This window comes from Lepidochelys kempii, chromosome 4 (assembly GCF_965140265.1).
Source record: "Lepidochelys kempii isolate rLepKem1 chromosome 4, rLepKem1.hap2, whole genome shotgun sequence".
Classification (NCBI taxonomy): Eukaryota; Metazoa; Chordata; order Testudines; family Cheloniidae; genus Lepidochelys; species Lepidochelys kempii.
Genome location: NC_133259.1, coordinates 78,707,354 through 78,734,551, shown reverse-complemented (window position 1 = coordinate 78,734,551; position 27,198 = coordinate 78,707,354). Strand labels below are relative to the sequence as shown.

General features: G+C 46.3%; 1 protein-coding gene across 6 annotated transcripts in view; it reads right to left on the bottom strand.

The window, feature by feature from the left end:
* Positions 1–24,542, bottom strand: part of CDKN2AIP (CDKN2A interacting protein) — a 40,343-nt gene extending 15,801 nt beyond the window's left edge. The window contains exons 1-4 of one of the 6 annotated variants that reach the window (XM_073341752.1): positions 23,967–24,523; positions 23,743–23,842; positions 18,668–18,715; positions 1,099–2,292 (exon numbers count right to left, since the gene is read on the bottom strand). In XM_073341752.1, the coding sequence (XP_073197853.1) occupies positions 18,689–18,715; positions 23,743–23,842; positions 23,967–24,187 (348 nt within the window). In that variant the 5' untranslated portion in view covers positions 24,188–24,523 and the 3' untranslated portion in view covers positions 1,099–2,292; positions 18,668–18,688. Of the gene's footprint in view, positions 1–1,098; positions 2,293–18,667; positions 18,716–19,502; positions 22,613–23,711; positions 23,843–23,966 lie in introns of those variants that run through there. The other 5 variants (XM_073341751.1, XM_073341749.1, XM_073341753.1 and 2 more) reach the window with 5 other exon arrangements.
* Between the last annotated feature and the right edge of the window lie 2,656 nt (positions 24,543–27,198).

Genomic DNA, 27,198 nt, shown 5'->3' with positions numbered 1-27,198 from the left:
TATAATGGCAGATAGGGAAAGTTTGAACATCATCTCATATAGAAATATTTCTGCCTTAACTGCTACCACATACTTGATTTAAAGGAAGAACCAATTTAAACTTAAAGCTGTTACTACATTATTACAAAAGGAGTCTCGATACTCAGTCTGGGTAGATTATGGTTTTGACTAGGTTGCATTCCTGAGACAGAAGGCTTCATATGGAAAAGGAGCAAGCCATTTTTGCCCAAGAAAAATAAGGATCTTGCTGACATGTTTCTACAGTAGCAGTCCCTTTTTGAGGGAAACAGAGAAGTATACAAAGAACCACACCTCTGCAACAAAGGGAAACTCAGCAAGTTGGTGAGAAAGAAGTATGCTGTGCAACTTCAGGAAGACTCAATGACTGATTATTCTGGACCCTTATAATGATATTTGCATGTGCTTCTGTTCATTTTCTCTCCAGGTCAGGCAATAAGTATCCTGAATTTTGAGTACTATTTTGAGTCAATGGTCAGCATTTACTAAATTCAAATATTACAGTCACTCCACTGATGAGTTAAAGATTCTTGGAAGTTCCTAGGAACTCTTGTTAAAATTTTGCCACCAATCTGAAATGAAACTTGAGGCAATTTCCTTAACTTTCATGAATTCATTGTCCGTCTGGAAAATGCTGAACCATCCCTTCCAGAGATGACTCATCCCTGATGAGGATGAAAAAGAGAGTAACTAAAAGTACTGCTGAAGAGCAATTTTTTACTTATGAAATAATCAAGTAGTCCTCACTGGCAGGTATCTTTAAATAGTTCCCAGGGAGGCATTCACTGCCACCATCACTTCAAATTACCCAAGTGGAACAGTGTGCTATACTACCGATATACACGTTTTTCAAAAAAAAATTATTAGTATTTTCAATAAAGTATAGCTTTGTCTTATTCTTTGGGTTCTAGTTATGACAAAACATTTTTGTTTAAACAAGAAAATAATTAATGGAATGACCTCTTCCTAGCAAAATCTCAGAATTTGTACTCTATCCTCATCCTCCTTGACCTGTCAGCCACCTTCAACACAATCAACCATGCTCTTTCCGAAATCTTGTCCTCCCTTGGCTTCTGTGACTGTTGTGTCCTGGTTCTCCTCCTAATACCAGTCCAATCACTTCTTCGGGTGTCTTTTGGAGGATCCTCCTTTTCCCCTCCTCCACCTGTCTGTGGGGGTTCCCCAAACAGCTTTGCCCTTGATCCTTTTCTTTTCTCCCTCTATACCTTATCTCTGGGTAATCTCATCTGTAAACACAACTTCAACCACCAACTTTATGCTGATGACTCACAAATCTCGCTCTCTTTTCCAGACCTGTTTCCTTCTGTCCAAACTAAAAATCTCTCTGATATCTCTTCCTGGATGTGTAACTGTCAGATCAAGCGCTAAATAGCTCATAAGCTTCCCCTCAAACCTTCCTGCTACCTTCTTTCTCTGTCACTGTGGACACCACCACTATTCTGTCTAGCACTCAAGCCTGTAACTTGAGCATCATCTTTAACTTGGACCTCTCTAGGTCCTCACATCCAGGCTACATCTAAATCTTGATGATTCTTTCTGCATAACATCTCTAAGATGTGGCCTTTCCTATCCATCCACACAGCTAAAACTCTTGTCCAAGCTCTCATTATCTCTAGTCTCGATTACTTTGACATCTTCCTCTCTGGCCTTGACAAATGCAATCTTGCCCTGCACATATCCGTTTCAAATACTGATGCAAAGATAATTTTCCGAGCCCATCACTTTGACCATGTCACCTTTGATCCCTCCACTGGCTCCCCCTTCTCGGTCACATTTAACATAAGAAACTTGTTTTCACTTTGAAGGCCCTTCACAGTCAACCTCCCACCCTGGCTATCATCTCTGATTCTCTATCAAGATGTCAGCCTCCACCACACACTTGTTCAACTTTCAAACAAGCACCTTTGTACTTTCTCCCATGCTTCTCTTCACTCTTGGGAGGAGCTGCTTGTAAACATCTGCAAAAACTACCTCATTATCCTCCTTCAATACTATCCTTAAAATTCTCTTTTTCCATGATGCCTACAAACAGCTCAACAATTGTTAGGCTGTTGGTGTGAGACCACTGCCTAGCATGCTGACCTTATTGTCTCATTGTTTCCTTGTACTCTCCATACTGTGTCTATATTCATCTGTTGTCTCTTTTCTTTTTTAGATTTGAAGCTCTTTGGGAGTAGGGACTCTCTTTTTGTTCTGTATTTGTACGAAATCCAGCATGATGGGGTCCTGGTCCATGACTATAGCTCCTTGGCACTAAGGTAATACAAATCATCATAATAAATAATAATAATTCCTCAGCCCTTCATCCCTCCTTTACCCAAACATATTAATCCAAGGCATGATATTCCCCACAGATCAAGGAAGGAATTTTTTTGCAGAAGATTATTAAAATATTGGAAACACCTCACTGAGTTACTCAGCATCATTACATCTCTTAAAACACAATTAATGTTAAAAACACAAGAAGAGTTAGAAAAGTGGGAGAGGGTGGTTAAATCTGTAATTCTTCTTATGTAACAAATATTTTTGTTCAAAGTGAGCTCATCTAAGATAACAGCACACTAAGTAACTTTGCAGCCTATTTGAGCACAGCCTACTAGAGCCACACTCAGTCAACTGCAAGTGGCAATTCTTTAAAAGGTTTCAGAGTAACAGCCGTGTTAGTCTGTATCCACAAAAAGAAAAGGAGGACTTGTGGCACCTTAGAGACTAACAAATTTATTTGAGCATAAGCTTTTGTGAGCTACAGCTTATGCTCAAATAAATTTGTTAGTCTCTAAGGTGCCACAAGTACTCCAATTCTTTAAAAGGCTCTAGTTTCAGATGTCAGAGCTGAAAATACATTTTCTGTAACAGGAACATTGCTGGTGGGGGACAAATATTTAACTGGACTCATTGAAAGTCAGCTATGTATTGGCCTTATTTATAGACAATTGTATGTGGTACCTGCAAATCTTCACACACCATTTTCATGTCATCTATCTGCAACAGCACTCAGTATAATATTTCCACTCCTCTCTCACTGATTTTTATAAACGTTGAAAATATTACCAGGTAGCAGTTATTTTCAAACATGGAGTTATCTTAAATGCAGGTAGAACTGAGTGTGTCTGATTAGTCATGTGCAAGCAGTACGTTATTCATAATCCTAGATCACTCAGAATATACTGACAGGTTTCAGAGTAGCAGCCGTGTTAGTCTGTATTCGCAAAAAGAAAAGGAGGACTTGTGGCACCTTAGAGACTAACCAGTTTATTTGAGCAGCCGATGAAGTGAGCTGTAGCTCACGAAAGCTTATGCTCAAATAAATTGGTTAGTCTCTAAGGTGCCACAAGTACTCCTTTTCTTTTTTCAGAATATACTCTTCATATTCCTAATGTCACCATAGGTCTTCAGTCAATTCTGTCTTTTATTCCTACAAGGAAGGGGAATAATATTTTTTTCTAGATAAATCTATACAATCTGACACCAGATTACAAAATATTACATGAAATATTAAAACAATTTTAAATGACTAGAATACTTTCAAGGAAAAACTTGGGAAAATGGGAACACCTCTTCTGTAGTAGCAGCAAATAACAAAGCCATCTAAATACTGAGTTTTCTTTACAGTTTCTCCCAAAATAACTTCACAGATCCATGCCATCCCTCAGTGCTTTCTTTATGAATGGTTCTTTGACAGAATTTTGTTATTTGATTCATTTAACATAGCTACACTAACATATGGCTGTTCAGTATGACAAATCAGAGGAGAAAAGAGGTAAAGAAAGAAACAGTATAAAATGGTGGATGAGTTTCCGGATTGTAATATAAATGTCTGCTACATATACTATTGGTTTAGAAGCTCAACAAGCTCCATCTCAGAGAGGCCCCAGACCAAGGCTCAGGAACAGCCAGCAATTATCTGAAGATATTATCTTGTCCTTCAGAATGTCAGCTTGTTTCTTAATTTTTTTAAAGAAAATCTCTATCTGTTATGGTTGAAGTGAAAAACCTCAGAATGCAAATCTCTCAGTGCAGAGATGAGTCAGCAGAGAGCCTGGAACAACAGCTTTTAGAGATCTGAACTGTCCTATTCATCTCAGTGAGAAACTAAGGCAGATGTCCCATGATAGGAACACGGAAATTGCAATACTAGATCAGACCCAAGGTCCATCTGGTCCAGTATCCTGGACAGTTGCAAATACCAGATGCTTAAGAGCAATGTGTAAAAACCTATAGTAGGCAGAAGTAGAAGTAGTCTGCCCTCCTTGGGTCTCATACTACAATAGTTAATAGACTGATTTAAGTCCTAATGCACAGGTTTAATATCCCTTCCAGAATTTGTCATAATTAACTATAACTCTGGATATTCTGGTTATATCGATATCCATATAAATATCCATTCCTTTTTTTAATCTTGGTAAGTCATGATAATCATCTAAGTGTTAACATTGTTAACTATTTTATCCCTGGTGTAAGGCAGTGTAAGCTAGAAGAGGACAGATCACATATCTGCATAATTTACGGGGTGTAAAGTATCATTTTGGGGCTAGGTGATGTTTGGGAGATTCACTAGCTTTTGTTTTTCCCCTATCAGGAAGGACCCCAGTCCAAGAAGTCTGGCAGGGCCCCTGAGCATACAGAAGCCCCACCAAAGGGGAATCAAGTAGCAACACTATCATCTTTTGCAAAAAGAAAAGGAGTACTTGTGGCACCTTAGAGACTAACCAATTTATTTGAGCATGAGCTTTCGTGAGCTACAGCTCACTTCACGAAAGCTCATGCTCAAATAAATTGGTTAGTCTCTAAGGTGCCACAAGTCCTCCTTTTCTTTTTGCGAATACAGACTAACACGGCTGCTACTCTGAAACCTATCATCTTTTGAACACCTATACAATTAATTGTGAGTGGTGTCTCCTTTTGGAGATTCACATGGGTCGAACTTATTTTGTGGATGTATCAGTATCACCACTTTTCTTCCCACATTCTGAATGCTACCCCAGAGAATTTGGACAGCATTGACGTTTGGCACAGAGAAAAGGAGCAGTTCAGTTACTTGTTAGTAGTGTAAGGTAAAGAAAGCCATTAAATAAACAAGTTTAAAGAAAAAAAACAGTTTATAATTAAAGATAAAACCTAGATCAACCTAATACCTTGAAGCTACCCCTCTGATACTAGATCAGCCTAATACCTTGTTCAAATCCCGTGTCGTTCAAATTACTAGAAAGCCTATGGAGTTTTCACCACTGTGTCATCTGGCCCCGATAAAAACACCCAAGTTCTCTTTACACTAAACTTTCGCTATTGCTATCACTAGTGGTGCTGCACTTCAGTGTGTGTCAAAAAAGTTGCGACAGATAACCTGTCTTCTTCGTGCAGAACCTACTCTTGTTGCAGTCACCTACTATAGTTAGGTTGAGTTGCTCTCTCAGCGGATTTGCACGTTTACGGTGTCGCGGGGCGCTCGCGGCTTGTGCCCGGGAGGGGCGCTGGCAAAAGGCAGGGCGCTCTGAGAATGAGCCCCGTTCTGTTGGTGCAGCAGCGGGAGCCCCCAGGAGGGGAACACGCCTGCGCACTACCTGCGTTCCTGTGGGAGTGACGGGCAGCCCATCCCGCGCCCACCCGCTCAGCCCGGGGGGCTTCTCGGCGGGGAGAACGTGAGCCTGCGAGGCGGGTCACTGCACGCTGCGGAGCGCGCGGCACTCTCTGCCCGGGGTCCGGGGACTTTCCCCTAGGCGGGCTCGGGAGCCCTAGAGGAACCGTGTCCTCCGCATGTGGCCTAGAGAGCAGGTCTTCAGAACGCCCTGTTAACGACGTGCTGCGGGCGCCCTTATATCGCCCTGCATGTCCCATTACTTTGCACTCACAGTGACCAGCGCGGCAACGGGCCACAACCCCACACAGGGAGATGGTTTATCGTACACCCCCCAGAGACCCACACAGAGAGCGGGGCTCCACATACTCCGCGCCCTGCTTAAACGAAAAGCAACTGCCCCCGCTACAGACGAACATTTACCTCAGAGCTTGTTGCGCACATCACGTATGAATATATTATGCAGATTAACGTCGCCGTGGCCCCCTCCCTTCCCAATGGGGCGGAGCTGCAGCAGAGTACAGTCTGCAATGGAGGGGCGGGGACGGGACGTTTTTTGGTGTCTCAGTACGGTGGAGTTACGTCAGCAGGGTGGGGGCTGCAGCACAGCTTCCTAATTCTGCTCAGCTGGGGGATGCTGGGCGCTATGGCGTGCAGAAGCTTTGGTAGCAATGCAGGTGTCCTGTCCTAGCTGTCCCTGGTCGTCAGACCCTCTGCCTTCTTTCTCCAATACATCACTCATAATCCTTCTTCTGCAGGGACCATAACGTTGTGCAGGAGGTCAGAGGAGGTGATCATAATGGTCCCTTCTGACCACATGTGTAGGACCCCGAGCAGGGGTATTCTGTTTGCTACCCAAGACCCATAAACCTGGAAATCCTGGACACCCCATCATCTCAGGCATTGGCACCCTGACAGCAGCATTGTCTGGCTATGTAGACTCCCTCCTTAGGCCCTACACTCCCAGCTACCTTCGAGACACCACTGACTTCCTGAGGAAACTACAATCCACTGGTGATCTTCCAGAAAACACCATTCTGGCCACTATGGATGTAGTATTTTCTACTGAATGCATCCGATAAAGTGAGCTGTAGCTCACGAAAGCTTATGCTCAAATAAATTTGTTAGTCTCTAAGGTGCCACAAGTCCTCCTTTTGTTTTTGCGGATACAGACTAACACGGCTGCTACTCTGAAACCTGTGGATGTAGAAGACCTCTGCACCAACATTCCACACAAAGAGAGACTACAGGCTATCAGGAACAGTATCCCCAATCATGTCACGGCAAACCTGGTGGCTGACCTTTGTGACTTTGTCCTCACCCACAACTATTTCACATTTGGGGACAATATATACCTTCAAGTCAGCGGCACTGCTATGGGCATGGCCCCACAGTATGCCAACATTTTTATGGCTCACTTAGAACAACACTTCCTTACCTCTCATCCCCTAACGCCCGTACTCTACTTGTGCTACATTGATAATATCTTCATTGTCTAGATCCAAGGAAAAGAAGCCTTTGAGGAATTCCACCATGATTTCAACAATTTCCATCCCACCATCAACCTCAGCCTAGACCAATCCACACAAGCAGTCCATTTCCTGGACACTACTATGCTAATAAGCTATGGTCACATAAACACCACCCTATACCGGAAACCTACTGACCGCTATACTTACCTACATGCCTCCAGCTTCCATCCAGGACACACCACACGATCTATTGTCTACAGCCAAGCTCTAAGATACAATCGCATTTGCTCCAATCCCTCAGACAGAGACAAACACCTAAAAGATCTCTATCAAGCATTCTTAAAACTACAATACCCACCTGCTGAAGTGAAAAAACAGATTGACAGAGCCAGAAGAGTACCCAGAAGTTACCTACTACAGGACAGGCCCAACAAAGAAAATAACAGAATGCCACTAGCTGTCACCTTCAGCCCCCAACTAAAACCTCTCCAGTACGTCATCAAAGTTCTACAACCTATCCTGAAAAATGATCCCTCACTCTCACAGATCTTGGGAGACAGACCAGACCTCACTTACAGATAGCCCCCCAACCTGAAGCAAATACTCTCCAGCAACCACACACCACACAACAAAAACACTAACCCAGGAACCTATCCTTGCAACAAAGCCGGATGCCAACTCTGTCCACATATTTATTCAAGTGACACCATCATAGGACCTAATCACATTAGCCACAGCATCAGGGGCTCATTCACCTGCACATCTCCAATGTGATCTATGCCATCATGTGTCAGCAATGCCCCTCTGCCATGTACATTGGCCAAACCGGACAGTCTCTATGCAAAAGAATAAATGGACACAAATCTGACATCAGGAATCATAACATTCAAAAACCGGGAGGAGAACACTAACCTCTCTGGCCACTCAGTAACAGATTTAAGGGTGGCAATTTTGCAACAGAAAAGCTTCAAAAACAGACTCCAATGAGAAACTGCTGAGCTTGAATTAATATGCAAACTAGATAATATTAACTTGGGTTTGAATAGAGACTGGCAGTGGCTGGGTCATTACACATATTGAATCTATTTCCCTATGTTAAGTATCCTCACACCTTCTTGTCAACTGTCTAAATGGGCCATCTTGATTATCACTACAAAAGTTTTTTTCTCCTGCTGATAATAGCTCATCTTAATTAATTAGCCTCTTACTCCACCTTTTCATATTCTCTGTATGTATATATATATATCTTCTTACTATATGTTCCATTCTATGCATCCGACAAAGTGGGCTGTAGCCCACAAACGCTTATGCGCAGATTAATTTGTTAGTCTCTAAGGTACCACAAGTACTTCTGTTCTTTTTGCGGATACAGACTAACATGGCTGCTACTCTGAAACCTATGATTCTATGTTTCACGCTTCCCTCCTTCAAACGTGGGTGCCCAGAGGGCCCAGCTGCATCTGCCTTGGGCCACTGACTAACAAATTTATTCGGGCATAAGCTTTTGTGGGCTAAAACCCACTTCATCAGATGCATGAGTGGAACATACAGTAGGGAGGTATAAATACACGACCTATGAAAAGATGGGAGTTGCCTTACCAAGTGGGGGGTCAGTGCTAAGGATCCAATTCAGTTAAGGTGGAAGTGTGATATTCTCAACGGTTGACAAGAAGGGGTGGAAATCACTTTTGTAGTGCGAATGAGGCCAGTGTAAACAAGGTGGCCCATTTTAAACAGTTGACAAGAAGGTGTGAGTATCAGCAGGGGGAAATTAGTTTTTGTAGTGACCCATCCACTCCCAGTCTTTATTCAGGCCTAATTTGATGGTGTCCAGTTTGCAAATTAATTCCAATTATGCAGTTTCTCGTTGGAGTCTGTTTTTGAAGTTATTTTATTGAAGAATTGCCACTTTTAAGTCTGTTATTGAGCGTCCAGGGAGATTGAAGTGTTCTCCTACTGGTTTTTGAATGTTATAATTCCTGATGTCAGATTTGTGTCCATTTATTCTTTTGTGTAGAGACTGTCCGGTTTGGCCAATGTACATGGCAGAGGGGCATTGCTGGCACATGATGGCATATATCACATTGATAGATGTGCAGGTGAACGAGCCCCTGATGGTGTGGCTGATCTGGATAGGTCCTATGATCACATCACATCAGCCACACCATCAGGGGCTCATTCACCTGCACATTTACCAATGTGATATGTGCCATCATGTGCCAGCCGTGTAAGTCAGAGAATGGGGAATCCTGGTGGGGTGGGGTGGGGAAGGGCACACAGAGCTCCTGTCATGTGAGGCAGAATGGGAGCACCTGGGATGGGGAGAAGGGGAATGAGGGCACACAGAGCCCCTGGCATAGGGGGTTGGGGGGATACACACAGAACCTCTGCTGGGGCGGAGTGGGGAGGAGAAAAGGGGACCCTCGCCTTTGTGGAAGGGGAAAAAGGAGGGTACAGGGGAGGAAGCATGGGAAGAAAGGGAAGAGGAATGGTGGTAGTAGGAAGGTTCACACAGCCTTAGCATGGATAGAAGGAAAATGGGGGATTTTGTTATGGAGGGAGTGGGGGAATAGGGGACACAGGGCCCCTGGCATGAGGTGAGGAAGTGGAGTTCTAGAGAGTACATGAAATAAAGGGAATGGATGGTGACACCCCGGGAATTTTTGAGGGGGAATGGATGAATGCAGGGAGCCCCTGGTACATGCAGTGACTTTGGCCTGAAAAGCTAAAATATGTACAATTCTCTAGCATCAGTATATTATCTGATGTGATATCTGGGCACTATGACAGATATTGATATCCCATGCAGTATCTTTGGGGACCACTAAATTTATGAATGGTTTATATATGATTGTGTTCTGCTTCATGGCGGAGATGGGTTACCACAGCTCCTCCAGGAACTAAAAATAGTGGAGGGTGATTAAGGAGTGCAAACATCTCCAGAGAGATGTCACCCACTGGGGTGTATTGGTAAATGGTATAGTCAATTGCATGATCACACTTTCGTCGATTATGAAATAAACGTAAGAGACCAAATAACCAATGTCAGTCAGGTTTATTATTATATGTCAGTAATAGTGTAGTACAGGTTCTATGTGATACCAGTTTCTGGGAAGCCATCTCGTGCAGTGTTGTTATATTCATAGGGCTCTAACAAACTCACGGTCCACATGATCATAGGATTTTTAAAATAATAATTTTAATGATTTCAGCTATTTAAATCTGAAATTTCACAGTGTTGTAATTTTAGGTGTCCTGACCCATAAAGCAGTTGGGGGGGGAAGGTTATTGTAGAGGGGGCTGCGGTACTGCTATCCTTACTTTTACACCGCTGATGGCAGTGGCACTGTCTTCAGAGCTGGCCAGCTGGAGATTAGTGGCTGCTGGCTGGGAGCCCAGCTCTGAAGGCAGTGCCGCCACCAGCAGCAGCACAGAAGTAAGGATGGTATGGTATGGTATTGCCTCCCTTACTTCTGTGTTGCTGCCTGCAGAGTTGGCCCCTCAGTCAACAGCCGCTACTCTCCGGCTGCCCAGTTCTGAAGGCAGCAGCGCAAAAGTAATGGTGGCATGGTATGGTATTGCCAACCTTACTTCTGCTCTTCTACTAGAGGGGCATGGCATTCAGAACAGGGTGACTAGCTAACAGCCGCCGCTCTCCAGCGACCCAGATCTGAAGGCAGTGCAGAAGTAAGGGTAGCAACATTGTGACTTCCCCTAAAATAACCTTGTGACCCCCCCCTGCAACTCCCTTTTGGGTCAGGACCCCCAATTTGAGAAATGCTGGTCTCCCCTGTGAAATCTGTATAACATAGGTTAAAAGCACACAAAAGACCAGATTTCACGGGGGAAGACCAGATTTCACGGTCCGTGACGCATTGTTCATGGCCATGAATTTGGTAGGGCCCTATACATTTGCTTTACTCAAAAGGTGTGCACCCAGAGCTATACCCCTAAAGTTATCTTCTTGTACCCCGTTTACAAGTGAAAGATACTATGTGCATCTTCCAAAATTAGATTTAACCAGTCATCTTTCTACTTTGGTTTTTGGGTACCATGGTGTACACCTTATCTCTTTGTTCTGAATAGATGCGTTCTAGGTACTACGGAGTGTGAAGGCACCTGCTAGGTCTGTACTACGGTAGAACAATCATATGTTTTGTCCTCTTCCTTTGGGACATTCCAGTACAGGCCTGTGAGAATAACTCCCTGCCTGTTGCTTTGGTAAAATCATCATATTTCCTGATTCTGACATTTTTCTGATCTACTTCAGCTAAAGCAAGGTGTTATGGGATACTCAGCATAAGTGAACTGGATAGTAGTAAAGATATAGGTCAATTTAACCTATATAACTGCTATAATATTTGTGTTTAATGCTGTTTGTACTTACTGCATATGAATAGATATATAAGGTGTGGGCATATTAATATGATAGATAGATAGATGCATGTTAGCCACCATATATTGGTCAACATATCCTTGCTTGTTGCCTTGATAATTGTTATAGTTAAGGCAATACCTTTGCTAAATTAATATGTAAAACAGTGGTGAGGGCCTTTATATGTAACTTGTTTTACCAAACTGCGTGACAACACATAATTAACACAACTAAAACTAATACACCTTATAACACAAGCAAAGTGTGGGAAATCAGTATTTCAAGATTCCCCATTATGGATAAGGTCATTTAAGGCTTGTTCTGCCTTGTGCATATCATTGCTAATCTGAATAATGTGTCTTTTCTGTCTAGTAATAATTTTAAATTTAAAGTGAGTGGATCAATATGCCCGTTAGAAACTGATAGGTAAGTTTCAACTTCATCCTGTTATTGGGCCTCACTTCCTATCATAGATTCATTTTGAAAACTGGAATAGGCATTATTACAGTGTGTCCCACAGTGCTATGAACATGAGGAGTAAAACAAAAATATGGAATAATGACATTACAAAGGAGGCCTCCATTTATAAATTCCTTGCAATTAGTTACTACACAGTCCTGTCCATCCATATTATAGGGGTTACCCTTCCTGCTGGTTGTCACTATGTGGTAAGCTTCAGTGGGCACGAGACAGGAGCTGCTTAGCTCTAGATTCAAGCCATCATGGCCACACACTGCAGTTGCAATACTAAAACATTCCTGGCACAACAAATTATATGCAGTGCTCTTCAAGTTTGCATTGCTGCATGTTACACCTCTAGTTGAGGTAGAGCCAGTCGTTCCTTGTAGATGCTGTTTTCCAGATAAGCTACTGTCTGCTCAGTACACACCTTCTGCACTAGAGACATAGCCTAAGACTTAAATTTGTGATGTTCAATTGAGCCACCTACCTAAACATAACATCACACATTTCATAGAATCATAGGACTGGAAGGGACCCTTGAGAGGTCATCTAGTACAGTCCCCTGCACTCATGGCAGGACTAAGTATTATCTAGACCAGTCCTGCAGAGGCAGTCATTTCCCATTTGTGATATTGTAGAAAAGCTTGAAGCCACATGCTACAAGCACATAAGAATAGATTGTGACAAATTTAACTCAAAACTACTATTTAAAAACAAAGGTCTAATGTTAGGGTTTGAAGCCATCAAGTCCAGATCCTTTTTATCAGCACTGCCTCACTAGTCAGCCAATGAACTTTACAACTTCATGTTGGAGTCTGGTTTCCTTAGTCTTAGTTAGATTGAGCTACGTAAGTGTGACGCAACCGTTGGTGCCAGCTGGCAAAGGCTTCACTACTCTGTATCAGCAATTCTTAACAGGCCTGACAAACTCACTACACCGAACACATTTCTTTCAATAGTATTAATCCATAAATAGTGTCTTGTAAGGTATCAAATGGAAGCTGGGATCACACAGGTCATTAATGTTCTGTGAAATGTATGTACTGGTGATTATGTGACTTACTAGAATTATGTTTTAAAGTCTGTAACCAGGGACAGATGAAAAGATTTCTTCCAGAAAGGAAATAAGATGTGGATCTGTGAAATGTAAATTAAGCATTGTAAGCCATTATCGCATAAATGGGATGGAAAGACACCAGAGACTAAACCACAGGGAGATGTCATCTCTGGGGTGCAAAGACAATGAACTTTGGGGTATAAAGGCAAAAGGACACATTGTTTATCCTGCACTTGAAGTGTTAATCAGGTAGTGCAGTAACATTCATGAAAACAGGTTCTCAATGATCCTGCATTGAAATGCTTCACAAAAGACTTAGGGCTTGGCTACACTTGCGAGTTAGAGCGCATTAAAGGAGCCCTGGGCGCACTAGCTCACTACCCATCCACACTGGCAAGGCACACGGAGCACTCTGACTCTGCGGCTAGACCACTCCTGATACTCCACCTTTTTGTGCACCCCTGCTTGAGCGCTGCAGTGCCGGTGTGGACACCCTGGTCTCTTAGTGCGCTCTGATTGACCTCCAGAAGTGTCCCACAATGCTTGTTCTAGCCACTCTGGTCATCACTTTGAACTCTACTGCCTTGCCCTCAGGTGACCAACCGTCAGACCCGCCCTTTAAATTCTCTGGGAATTTTGAAAATCCCCTTCCTGTTTGCTCAGCCAGCTGTGGAGTGCTCTCAGCGAATCTTTCCAGGTGACCATGCCTCTACATGCCAGGCAAGCCCCAGTATGGAGCAATGGCAAGGTGCTGGACCTCATCAGTGTTTGTGGGGAGGAAGCTGTCCAGTCCCAGTTGCGCTCCAGCTGTAGGAATTACAATACCTTCGGGCAGATAGCAAGGGACCCGTGTAGTGCAGGGTTAAAGTGAAGAGCTGCGGAATGTCTACTGCAAAGCCCGCGAGGCAAACAGCTGCCCCCGCAATCTGCCATTTCTACAAAGAGCTGGACATAATACGTGGGGGCGACCCCACCTCCACTCTGAGTACCACCATGGACACTTCAGAGCCCAGTTAAACAAAGCTGGAGGAGGAGGAAGAGGAGGAAAGCGGGAGCGAGGATGCTGAGGCGGAGGAAGACACCCGGGAATCCCTAGATGCATGCAGCCAGGAGCTGTTCTCAAGCCAGGAGGAAGGTAGCCAGCTGCAGCAGCCAGTACTTAGGGGAAGGACAAACACCAGAGGAGGTTCCCAATAAGCGGCTTTTACTTTGGGAAGGAAGTTATTCAGTGTGGGCTCTTGGGGTGAGGGTTAGGGCTGCATGCATGCCTAGATGCAGAATAGGGCATTGATGTGCTCTCTCACATCCCAGTAATTGGCCTCAGTGATCTCTTCAAAGGTCTCATCCAGAACTTGGGCAATGCGCTTGTGCAGGTTTCTCGGGAGAGCCACTGTGGTCCTTGTCCCAGTAAGGATAACTTGTCCACACCACTGTGCCATGAGGGGCGGGAGGACCATTGCTGCACACAGGCAAGCTGCATATGGGCCAGGGCGGAAGCCACATTGTAGAAGACCCTCCCTTGCTTCCCAGGTCACCCTCAGCAGCGAGGTATCTTCCAGGACGAACTCCTGTGGAAAATGTGGAGACAGTGTTCAGTATAGGGGCCCCCTGCAGCTGTTGGCTCTCCCCAAGGGACAGAAATCCAGAGGACAGTACAGCCGTGAAACGATCAGGCACGCTTGACCCTGTGCTTACTCACCATTTTGGGGCTCCTGTGGGTTATATGAGCTCGCTTTGGGACAGGAAAATTATGCTATTGTGTAGACTGTGCTTGCCCTAAAGTATGGGGGATTTATTGCTCTGTCTGGTGTGAACAATGGTGCTTCTGTTCAGTGTTGCATTTTGCCTTTACAGATGCAACCTTGAGATCTCAGCCGTCCATGTTATCACCGGCCGAAAGACTCCAAAGAATCAGAAAGAGGCCACGTAGAAGCAAGGAAGACATGTTGCGTGAAGTAATGTAGCATTCAAGTAGTGAAAATCAGAAAGTGCAGGAGTGGCGGGACAGCGAAAGGAGGATCTGCCAGCAGAATGAGGAGCACCGGCACAAAAGCACGGTTCTCCAGCAGCAAAGCACGGATCGGCTGATAAGCATAACAGAGAGCCAAGCAGACTCTATCCAGGTGCTCGTAGCCATGAAGGCAGAGCATTACCGCCGCTACCCCCGCAGCCCTTGTCCCAAAACTCTTTCTCTTGTGCCCCCATGTCACTTCCAACCCACTTTCCCCAACATCCGGGTTCTTACCGCCACCAGCTGCCTCCAACACAGGTAGCTTCACCACCCAGCCCTTAAAACTTCAACCATTACCCACTGCACTCAACCCTCATCACTATGCAGTACAGCCATCCTGAAGTGCAGCACTCAATGCACAGCACTTCAGCCAGGAAGGTTGAGTATAACAACAGGACATAAGCAAATCTGTGATTGTACCATTCCCCACCCCACCCCCTTGCCCTTTGTGTTTCCCAAGCAGTTGTGTTTCTTTTCAATAAATGAATTTTCTTTCCAATAAATGGATTTTTTAGCTTTGAAAACATTCTTTATTATTGCATAAAGTAAAAGATACCTTAGCCCAGGAAAGAAACAAGCACTACAAGTCAGCATAGCAAACAGATTCCTACTAACATTGGAACCACTGCACTTCACTCCGCGCAGGGCACCAGACATTACTGGTGGCTTTCAGCCTCAAATTGCTCCCTCAAGGCATCCCTAATCCTTGCAGCCCCATGCTGGGCCCCTCTAATAGCCCTGCTCTCTGGCTGTTCAAATTCAGCCTCCAGGTGTTGAACCTCCAAGTTCCATGCCTGAGCGAATTGTTCACCCTTCCCTTCACATATGTTATGGAGGGTATAGCACATGAATATAACCACGGGGATGCTGTCATCAGCCAGGTTCAGCTTCCCATACAGAGAGCGCCAGTGGCCCTTTAAACAGCCAAACACACACTCCACAGTCATTCTGCACCGGCTCAGCCTGTTGTTGAACCGCTCCTTGCTGCTGTCACGGCTCCCTGTGTAGGGTTTCATGAGCCACAGCATTAAACGGTAAGCGGGGTCCTCCAAGGATCACAATGGGCATTTCAATTTCCCCTACGGTGATCTTCTGGTCTGGAAAAAAAGTCCCGGCTTGCAGCTTCCTGCAGTGTTCCGAAAGATGGGTGCATCATGCACCTTTCCGGGCCAGCCTGTGTTAATGTCAATGAAATGCCCACAGTGATCCACAAGCACCTGGAGAACCATAGAGAAATACCCCTTCTGATTAACATACTTGGAGGCTAGGTGGGCTGGTGCCAGAATTGGAATGTGTGTGCCATCTATCACCCCTCCGCAGTTAGGAAAACCCATTTGTGCAAAGCCATCCATGTCATGCACGTTCCACAGAGTCACGATTCTTCCGAGCAGGATGCGATTAATGGCCCTGCAAACTTGCATCAACACAATTCCATCAGTCGACTTCCCCACTCCAAACTGGTTAGCGACCGATCGGTAGCTGTCTGGAGTTGCCAGCTTCCAGACTGCAACAGCCACCCGCTTCTCCACTGTCATGGCAGCTCTCAATCTCATGTCCTTGTGCCGCAGGGTGGGGTGAGCTCCTCACAGTCCCATGAAAGTGGCTTTTCTCATCCGAAAGTTCTGCAGTCACTGCTCGTCATCCCAGACTTTCATGTGATCCCACCACTTCAGTGCTTGTTTCCCGAGCCCAAAAGCAGCGTTCCACGGTGGTGAGCATGTCCGTGAATGCCACAAGCAAACTCGTGCCATATGCGTTACTCAAGTTGATATTGTCATATTCTCTGTGTGTATATAAAGTCTGCTGCAGTTTCCACGGTATGCATCTGATGAAGTGAGCTGTAGCTCACGAAAGCTCATGCTCAAATAAATTGGTTAGCCTCTAAGGTGCCACAAGTACTCCTTTTCTTTTTGCGAAAACAGACTAACACGGCTGTTACTCTGAGAGCCGTCACTGTCACTTTGGATCATAAGGAATAACTCGACTGCCAAACGTGACGCATACTCCATACCCGCAGACTGAAAGGGAAGACAGAGCACGCAGTACAAAAAATGTTGAAAGGTGGTGCCAAATGTGGACAGAAGCACAGGGGTTGCAGGGATGTGAACCGATGCATCACGGGGCGTTGGGACAGGACCCAGAATGGCCCGCCCCCCCGCCGCTTTCCCACAAGCCACAGCGCCAGAATGGGAAGAGGTGCTCTGTGGGATAGCTGCACATAATGCACCGCTCCCAATGCTGCTGCAAGTGCTGCAAATGTGGCCACGCCAGTGCGCTTGCAGCTGTCAGTGCGGACAGACGCCAGCGCTTTCCCTACTGCGCTCTCCGAAGGTAGGTTTAACTCAAAGCGCTCTACATCTGCAAGTATAGCCACGCCCTTAGTTAGGTGTGATGAGACTGCTTTAGACAAGGAATACAGTCTGTTGTTTTAGGCTCTAGAAAGCATTATACTTTTGTTTTATTTGTAACCCGTGGTTCTTATCACCCTTGCTCACCAAGTTAACTTTTGTTAATAAACCTGTATTTGTTTTCACTATAGATTACAGTGCTCAGTTATTGTATGGACCTGATACCCAGTTCAATCAAACAAGCTAATGTGTACACACTATTCCCTTGGGAGTAACAAATTTGGTTATTAACTGAGTGTGTCCAACGACAGGGGCTGTACACTATCGGGGAAAGCTCTTCAAGTTTTAAGTGCACACAAGGCTTTAAAGTATGAACTCCCTCGTAGACACTTAGTTTGAATTAGCGTCCTTGATTTGATTTAGTTTAACTTAAAGCAATTTAACTAACCCACTATATTCTTTCCTGCATTTCTGCACACAAGTCACAGATCTTTACTTTGTGATCCTCCACCTATTTTATACACTCCATGGTTATAGAAGGTTTTTTTTTATTATTAATCATTCATGTCCTGTATGTTTTTATTTACGAATTGCACAGGGCTTAACAATTAAGGCTCAATACCCTTATTATATGTTGCAGATCAGGAAACTGGGAGACCTGGAGTTTACAAAGGCATCAGAACAGCAGGAAATGAAATACAACTTTCTGACTCAGTGCTGTGATGTGTTCAGTAAACACCATTTCCTTCCATGACGAGTTAGGAGAAATTCTGACTGACCCCCCACAACCTTTTAAAAAGTGGAGTGAAATTGTTGCTTTGGTTAATACTTATTCAAGCACTTGTTTGTTGGGGCCACTTCTTCAGCTTCACTGCACACACAACTCTTGTTGAAATCAAAAGCTACATACCTTACCCCCAATTAGTTCATTATGCAAAACAGCTGTAGAATCATCACTTTAACGTATTGCAATCAAGTGTCTAGAGCTTAGGTACTTTTAAGATGTTACCATGGAATCTGAGTGCTTTACAGTCTTTAATGTATTTATCCTCACAACAACCCCCTGAAGTAGGGAAGTACTATTATCCCCATTTTACAAATGGGAAACTGAGACAGAGACTAAGATCCAGATCTTCAAAAGGTATTTAGAAATCTGCTTTGTCCAAGGTCACACACCAAGCCCGTGGCAGAGCAGGAAAATGAACCCAGTCTCCAGTAGACTAAGCTAGTACCCTAACCACTACACCAACCATCCAATACATTTTCTTACCTATCAAATTTTATCTAATGACAAGTTGTTTTTCCAACTGTTGGTGCGGCAAACTCACCATCAAGCTGTATTCTGCCTTCTATGATACCATCAGAGATTCAGGAATCTGAAAGTAGTTCAGTTTTGTCAATTCACAGGACTGAAGAGAACCATGCAGACTATTCATCAACTTTTATTAGTTCTACAGTGCTAACAGTTGTAGAATTTGATGTTGACAATATAGAACAGATCTGTTGAGTAAGATCGCACCATTTTTACATAGAAAAAGTGCCTAACTACCATTATTTTAAATTTGGGAAACTCCTCTCACTGCATTGAAAAAACACTATGATCAGCATGCTCTCAGCCATTACTTTTATTATCCAGTTTTTTATACCTCACATTTATATAATTCTTTCCAGACTGCTGCACCTAAAGGGCCATGGTTTCCCATGATCTTTGTATGAAACTTCCAGATATCACTGTGAGTACTGAGTGTGTAAACAGAGTAAAATAAGGCTCAAAATATGTGTAAACTCGTTTCAAAAGACACACTCAACAGAACAGAAGCACCTGCATTTTCCTCTGCCCGCACATTTAATTGAGGATAGCAGAGTGGGAACAGTATACATTCCATTATTTATTGGAAAATATTGTTATTCTAGTTTTACATTAGTATCTCTTGTGCATCTTAATAAAACAATAAGAACCACCAGTAACTACACCTTGAAACCCATCCACACTGAAGACAGTGTACATTTTTCTTTTTATATAAAAAAAAGTACTGCTCTGTTGATCATTTTCACAGATGCTCCTGACCCAGTTTAATGTCTAAGATTTTTTTTCAAAAGAGATGTTACTAACATTTATCAAAATTGTCAGTTTTCAAAGCATTTAATAGCTAAAACAAAATATTAAAAGTGAGGACATCCCAGAAGTTTATTGTTTTTAATAGTAGCAGTCATAAAATATGCTTATATAGAAATCCACATTTATCTGAAAAACGAAGTGTAAATGGTATTTCACAAAATGTAAGTTTAATTTGCTTAAAGAGTTTTGGTGGTTTAAATCACCCTGATTGTTTACTGACAATTTGCTATTGTAATAATGTTAAACAGGATCACATATTATTTTAGGATTAATTTTAAAATGTTACAACTTTTCATAAAAATAGTCAGCCAACTATTTTCTCTCTTTTCAACAGGAATAGTGAACATTATGGGCAACAAATTTCAAACAGATAAACTTTTCCTTGAAATGTAACAACTTTCAACCATTCAAGTACTATGGTCCCATATATATTCCTATGCAGCTAAAAAGACATGGTAGACAACTGAGCACACTACCACCAAATCGTAAGAATTACAAAATTATTAGACTTTAATCAAATTGTACCTTAATCCTTTAATTAAAAATAGAAGACTTAGGTAGACTATTTAGCAAATAAAACAGCACGCCAGTGTGCTCTATATTAAGGCATACCTTTAAATGCACACTTCTTGTGATCTATAAGAAGATATTTACAATTGCTACCGCGTGAAAGGAACAATAATGTAATTGTTCTGCAAAACTGAGAAATACAAAATTTCTGGAAGCCTACATTTTCAGAGTACAAAAGTAACCCTTAGTTACTATGTGTCCTACAGGATCTCTTGAGGATTTCTTAAAGCTGGGGGTAAATTTGAGGGTTTTGACTCTTCATCAAGAAGTACCAAATCTTCAATTTCACGTCCTTTGTACTTTCTTTTACATATCTTTACAATAACTTTCTTCTTGAGAAATAATTTCAAAGCTTCCCTAGAAGCTATAGCTTTGGCATTTTCCTTACTTTTTCCACAGCCAGTACCCAAATAAACAGACTTGCACCTCAGTTCACAAACTATATTTTCATGAGAGCTTTTATTTTGAGGCAAGTCTGCAAGTTCTTTCAGTGGAACAAAAGTTACATCTAAAGTAGCTTTCACAGACTGAATGGATGAGTTTAGAAGTTCTGCATGATTCACGTTGGGACTAAAACCTCCAACAGCAACCAATTTCCAGGCCACAGCTTTGTACAGTCTATTGAAAAAAGGCTGTCTTTCTTTTGCATCTTCACTTGTTAATGGCTTCCATGACACTTTAGCAGGATTTTCACTAGCCTGGGAGCTGCTTTTGGAAGCCACCGGTGGAGCGCTGGCCTGGGAGCTGCTTTTGGAAGCCACCAGTAGAACGCTGGCCGGGGAGCTGCCTTTGGCGGCCGCCGCCGCCGCCGGCGCGCTGGCCGGGGAGCTGCCTTTGGCGGCCGCCGCCGCCGCCGGCGCGCTGGCCGGGGAGCTGCCTTTGGCGGCCGCCGCCGCCGCCGGCGCGCTGGCCGGGGAGCTGCCTTTGGCGGCCGCCGCCGCCGCCGGCGCGCTGGCCGGGGAGCTGCCTTTGGCGGCCGCCGCCGCCGCCGGCGCGCTGGCCGGGGAGCTGCCTTTGGCGGCCGCCGCCGCCGGAACCTTGGCCGGGGAGCTGCCTTTGGTGGCCGGCGGCGCGCTGGCCGGGGAGCTGCCTTTGGTGGCCGGCGGCGCGCTGGCCGGGGAGCTGCCTTTGGCGGCCGCCGCCGGCGGCGCGCTGGCCGGGGAGCTGCCTTTGGCGGCCGCCGCCGGCGGCGCGCTGGCCGGGGAGCTGCCTTTGGCGGCCGCCGCCGGCGGCGCGCTGGCCGGGGAGCTGCCTTTGGCGGCCGCCGCCGGCGGCGCGCTGGCCGGGGAGCTGCCTTTGGCGGCCGCCGCCGGCGGCGCGCTGGCCGGGGAGCTGCCTTTGGCGGCCGCCGGCGCCGGAACCTTGGCCGGGGAGCTGCCTTTGGCGGCCGCCGCCGCTGGCGAGCTGGCCGGGGAGCTGCCTTTGGCGGCCGCCGGCGGCGGCGCGCTGGCCGGGGAGCTGCCTTTGGCGGCCGCCGCCGCCGGCAGAGCACTGGCCGGGGAGCTGCCTTTGGCGGCCGCCGCCGCCGGCAGAGCACTGGCCGGGGAGCTGCCTTTGGCGGCCGCCGCCGCCGGCAGAGCACTGGCCGGGGAGCTGCCTTTGGCGGCCGCCGCCGCCGGCAGAGCACTGGCCGGGGAGCTGCCTTTGGCGGCCGCCGCCGCCGGCAGAGCACTGGCCGGGGAGCTGCCTTTGGCGGCCGCCGCCGCCGGCAGAGCACTGGCCGGGGAGCTGCCTTTGGCGGCCGCCGCCGCCGGCAGAGCACTGGCCGGGGAGCTGCCTTTGGCGGCCGCCGCCGCCGGCAGAGCACTGGCCGGGGAGCTGCCTTTGGCGGCCGCCGCCGCCGGCAGAGCACTGGCCGGGGAGCTGCCTTTGGCGGCCGCCGCCGCCGGCAGAGCACTGGCCGGGGAGCTGCCTTTGGCGGCCGCCGCCGCCGGCAGAGCACTGGCCGGGGAGCTGCTTTTGGCAGGCGCCACCGCCGGCGCGCTGGCCGGGGAGCTGCTTTTGGTAGGCGCCACCGCCGGCGCGCTGGCCGGGGAGCTGCTTTTGGTAGGCGCCACCGCCGGCGCGCTGGCCGGGGAGCTGCTTTTGGTAGGCGCCACCGCCGGCGCGCTGGCCGGGGAGCTGCTTTTGGTAGGCGCCACCGCCGGCGCGCTGGCCGGGGAGCTGCTTTTGGTAGGCGCCACCGCCGGCGCGCAGGCCAGGGAGCTGCTTTTGGTAGGCGCCACCGCCGGCGGCGGAACACCAGGCAATGTACTCTTCTTTTCATGTTTGGTTTCCATACTTGAATGATCATTCATTTTTGATTCCGTTCCAGATGAAGCAGATGCTACAGCTGAATTATGCTTGGCAGTGGTTTCATAATTAGCTGCTTTTGTTTCTGGCACTGTGCTCTTTTCTTGGTTTGAGCTAGAGGATGTCAGTGAACGCTCTGAATCTTTTCCCGCATCTTTTTCCTCTTTCTTCAGCAACATGCTCTCCGTCTCCTTGGAAACTTCTGTCTTTGCCAACTTAGCATCATTTCCAACATCCTTAGAATCTCTGCTTTTGTCAACAGCTCGTTTCTTGCAAGGTTCCTCTACCCCTTCTAAAAAACACAAATAGAGTTATGTCCTTACTTCCATAACTATGAAGCATAGCTCCCTGTCTACTGGCAATTGATTTAAAGTTTCTAGAACGATTAGGCCAAAAAAAATCTCTCCTGGCCCTAAAACTGATTAATTTAAACCAGTGGTTCTCAACCAGAGGTATGCGTACCCCTAGGCAGAAATCTTATAGGGGGTATATCAACTCGTCTATATATTTGCCAAGTTTTACAACAGGCTACATAAAAAGAACTAGAAAAGACAGTACATACTAAATTTTATACAGACAAAATGAGAAAGCAAGCAATTTTTCAGTAATAGTGTGGCTGTGACACTTTTGTATTTTTAGGTCTGATTTTGTAAGCAAGTAGTTTTTAAGTGAGGTGAAACTTGGGGTATGCAAGACAAATCAGACTCCCTGAAAGGGGTACAATAGTCTGGAAAGGTTGAGAACCACTAGTTTAAACACCCACAAACTCAAGAGTTTGAAATCTGATTCCAAATGTTACCTTGAAATTCCAAGGCATTTCAATCTCAAAGAGATATGCTAAACTAGGTGCTATGATACAAACATAGACCCAGGGTTCAAATGCAAGGTTTTGATTTGGACACCTCTCTATTTTATTTACTATTACTACAAAGCTCTTCAAAGCACTGTTTTCTTTTGGCAATTTCTTTAAAACTAGACACATTTACAGCCGATATGAGTATAAAGGTGGATATGCTTCACATTTGGTCATTTCTATTAGAAAAGCTTACTGTGAGCACAATATAATGGGGTGAAAGGTCAGAGCACAAATTGCAGAGCACAAATGCCTGCAACAAACCTATTTAAAGAATACTTTTAACTCAGTAATTCAGACGCATTTGATGCAGTCAAACAGCAACACTATGGCTTAAAATAGCAAGATACTGTACTCTCATGTTTAAAGTTGAACACTGAGACAGACAAATGAGAGTTTGCACTGACATTATCCTGGGAGGTTTTAAATCCTGGTTATGTCAGCGATTACTTTACTAAAGATGGGCAAAGGCAAGTTCTCAACATTTGAAAATCGTTTTCTAGACTCCTAGGAATTGTCACAGCTATGATCTGCTAACCATTGCTACTTGATATGCCTCTTTTCTTCACCTTGGCAACCAGTTCATCTCTCGTCGTGTGGGCGGGCGCATCGGTCACTTTGATGCCTTCAGCCATTTCCAGCACCTTTTCCATCACCGACAGCGGGTACCTGGGCAGGGGAAGACAACGGGAGCGAGCTCGGCGCGTCTCCAAGGGAAACGCGCGCCCGCCAGCCCGCCAACGGGGCGCCCCGACCCTTGCCAGAGCCCCCCGCCACTGCCCACGCCACTCACCGGCAGCCGAGGAAGACGTGGTTGGCCCACACCATGGAGAGAGAGACGAGGCGCTGCAGGGCCCCGCTGTCCCCGGCCGGCGGGCCCCCCGCGTTGCGCAGCAGGAACTCGCGGCGGTGCCGCCAGTGGTGCTCGGGCTCGCAGTCCCCGCGCAGCGTCTCCACCCAGGCCGCCTCCTGCCGGCTCCGGCCCAGCGGCTCCGAGGCCGCGGCCTCCGCCATGTTCGCGGCTCGGCCCCGCGGCCCTGCCCGCCTCGCCCCGGCCTGAGGCCGCTACTGCACCGGCTTCCCGTCTGCACGCGCCTCGCGAGCCCGGCCCCCGGCGAGCCCTGACCCGCTCCCGCCTCGAGCCGCTGCACCGGGCGCGCGGAGACCGCTCTCGGAGCCAAGAACAACGGATTCAGCCAATCCGCCGCTTCCTTCCGTCTGTCGATTATGACCTCACTACCGGTGCGGCCTCCGCGAGAGAAACGGAGCCGCGGGAACCCGCTGCCTTCCCAGCGGGCTCTGCGGTTCAGAACTGGTGTCTATTGTCTCCCCCGGGGCCTCCCACCAGGAGCCGGGAGCGCTTAGGGAAGCGGCCGCTTGCACCGCCGTCATAAATAGGAACGTCCGTCCCGTCCCGTTCCACGAGTGATTATGACGTCGCTGAGGGCCTTGTCCAAGCTCCATGCCCAAGATACCCGGCTGGAGGGTCAAGGACTGGTTCAGCGCGTGGCCCCCGGGTCCCGGCACCGTGACCACACGAGACCCTTTGTGAAACCCCCCCAGGGAAAGAACCTGGGCAATGCCTTCGTGTCCTTCTGTGTCACGGTGCTCACTGTTCGGGGGCAGCTCATGGTCACCCTGAGAGCTGGGTCCCCTCCTCTGGACTGCAAATAAATGGCTTGGAGGGCTAGTATAGCAGATGGCATGGAGAAGGAAAGAGCAGATAAGCCCACAGCTTCACAATCACTGGCCTCTTAGAACCATGGTTGGTGTATGTGTAGCTGCAACAGACTACATTTGTGCACTGAAATGGACAGACATGTTTGCTGCCTTTCTAAGTTTAAAGTTACATTCTGTTAATCTGTGCTCAAAGATTGTATTGCAGGCTACATTGGTTTTCTGCCTTGGTTTTGCCACTCAATTTTCTGGTTTTGGAGACAAGAACTATCTTTATTAGTTCACAACACATGTTGCAGAATGCATAGCCATACTCCTAGCACACAGTACTTGCAAATGTAGAGCAAGCACCATACAACTCAGCTTCAGAAAAACACACAGTGCTATTTATAAAGGTATAGCAAGCACTACACATTCCTAGCAGCACCGAAGCTCCAGGCCCAGAGAACAGTCCAGCACAGAATGCTACTGTGGCTGACTGTTAAAATGTTCTTTCAAAGCCTCCCTCAATGGCATAGCTCCATGCTTAGCTCTTGTAATGGCCCTTTTGTCTGGCTTTTCAAGGTCAGCAGACAGCAGCTCCACCTCTGTCCTGGCAGCAGCTTTTTCCCCTTTGCCTCACAGATATTATGCAGGACACAATAGGTAGCCATAAACATAGGGATAATTTTCTCACTGAGATTCAATCTGATGAGTAAACACCACCAGGGTCCCTTCAATCTACCAATAGCATATTCAGTCATTCTGCACCTGCTGAACAGCTAGCTGAATTTGTCCTTCATACTGTTGAGGTGACCAGTGTTCAGTTTTATGAGCCTGGAGAGCAAGGGGTAGGTTGGGTCCCCTAGAATCACAATTGGCATTTCAATGTTGCCAATGGTAATCCACCAGTTGGGAAAGAATGTCCCTACTTGCAGCTTTCTGAACAGTCCTGTGTTCTTAAAGATGTGAGCCTCATGCACCTTCCCTGACCAGCCACACTGATACTGATGAATCGTCCCCAGTGATCCACCAATGCTTGCATAACTGTAGAAAAATAGCCCTTTCTGTTGATGAAGTCTGTGGAAAGTAGGCTGTTGCCAAAATATTCATGTGCATGCTGTTTATCGCCTCACCAGAGCTGGGAAATCCCATTGCTGCAGATCCATCCACTATGTCCTGCAGTTGCCTGTAGTCCTAGCTGTGTGTAACAGGATCTGATTAATGGCTCTACACGCTTATATGGCAATGGTCCCACTGTAGATTTTCCAAACAAAAAATGATTCCCCATTGACTGGTAGCAGTCTGGCACTGCAAGCTTCCAATCACCATTTGCTTCTCCGCTGTCAGTGCAGCTCTTATTCTGGTGTCCCTGCTCTGGAAGGCTGGGACAAGCTGGGTACACAGATTCAGGAGTGTGGTCTTTCATGTCTGAAAGTTCTGCACCCACTGCTCCACCATCTGTAGCTGCTTTGTTAATGCCACTAACAATCTTGAATTGTTTTTTGCTATGTCCCTCAGCCAACTGTCCTCCAAGAAATTCTCATGTCTCGTGTTGTTGCAGTACTTCCCATGGGTCTGCATACACAGGAGAATTGTGCTTGCAGAATCCTGTGTTTGCAATGTTCATGAGAATACTGAAGATCTGTGCAGGCTCCATTCTTCTGTCAGAGATGGTGGAAGCTGAAAACTGCCATGCAGGTTTGTGGGTTTAAAAAAAAAAGTGCAAAAATTATGAGATATGGATGCTATTATGGTATAGAGAAAGTTTCATGCTGGGAACTTGGATCTTAGGTCCCAAGATCCCTGGGTGAGTCATTTTTACCCCATCATAAATTGCAAAAAAGCTCCAAAAGGCGTAACTCCAGATGGCAGCGTGCTACACACTGGGATACCTACCTGTTGTGTACCACATTTCACATCAACACTACACTCCTGGTGAGCATGCGCAGCACGGACGCAAGCAGCCAAGTATGTACGCACAGGAGCGATATACAAACTTTGGTGGCTCTACACTAATGTAATGTGCATTGACCAAAGCATGTAGCGTAGATATGGCTTTATAATCCCTTTTTTGTTACTCTGTATTTGAGGGAATTCATCCATTCTCTGGTACTAGGCTGATGCCTAAACTGGAGGGAGACGGCTTGTATTTCCCCAAATCTGGAGCTACTGTCCATTTTGTCTGATTGCACACTGACTGGCTTGGCCCCCAAAGACATTGTAACTGCTAGGAAAGAGGACTGCCTTTTGCACCTCTGACATGCTCCAGGAATATCTACTGTGCTGAAGGCTCATACTGATTGAGTGCAGAGGCCCCCGGTGCTGGTAATTGTCACTGGGGAAGGGCTTTGCATGTAGCTGGTCTC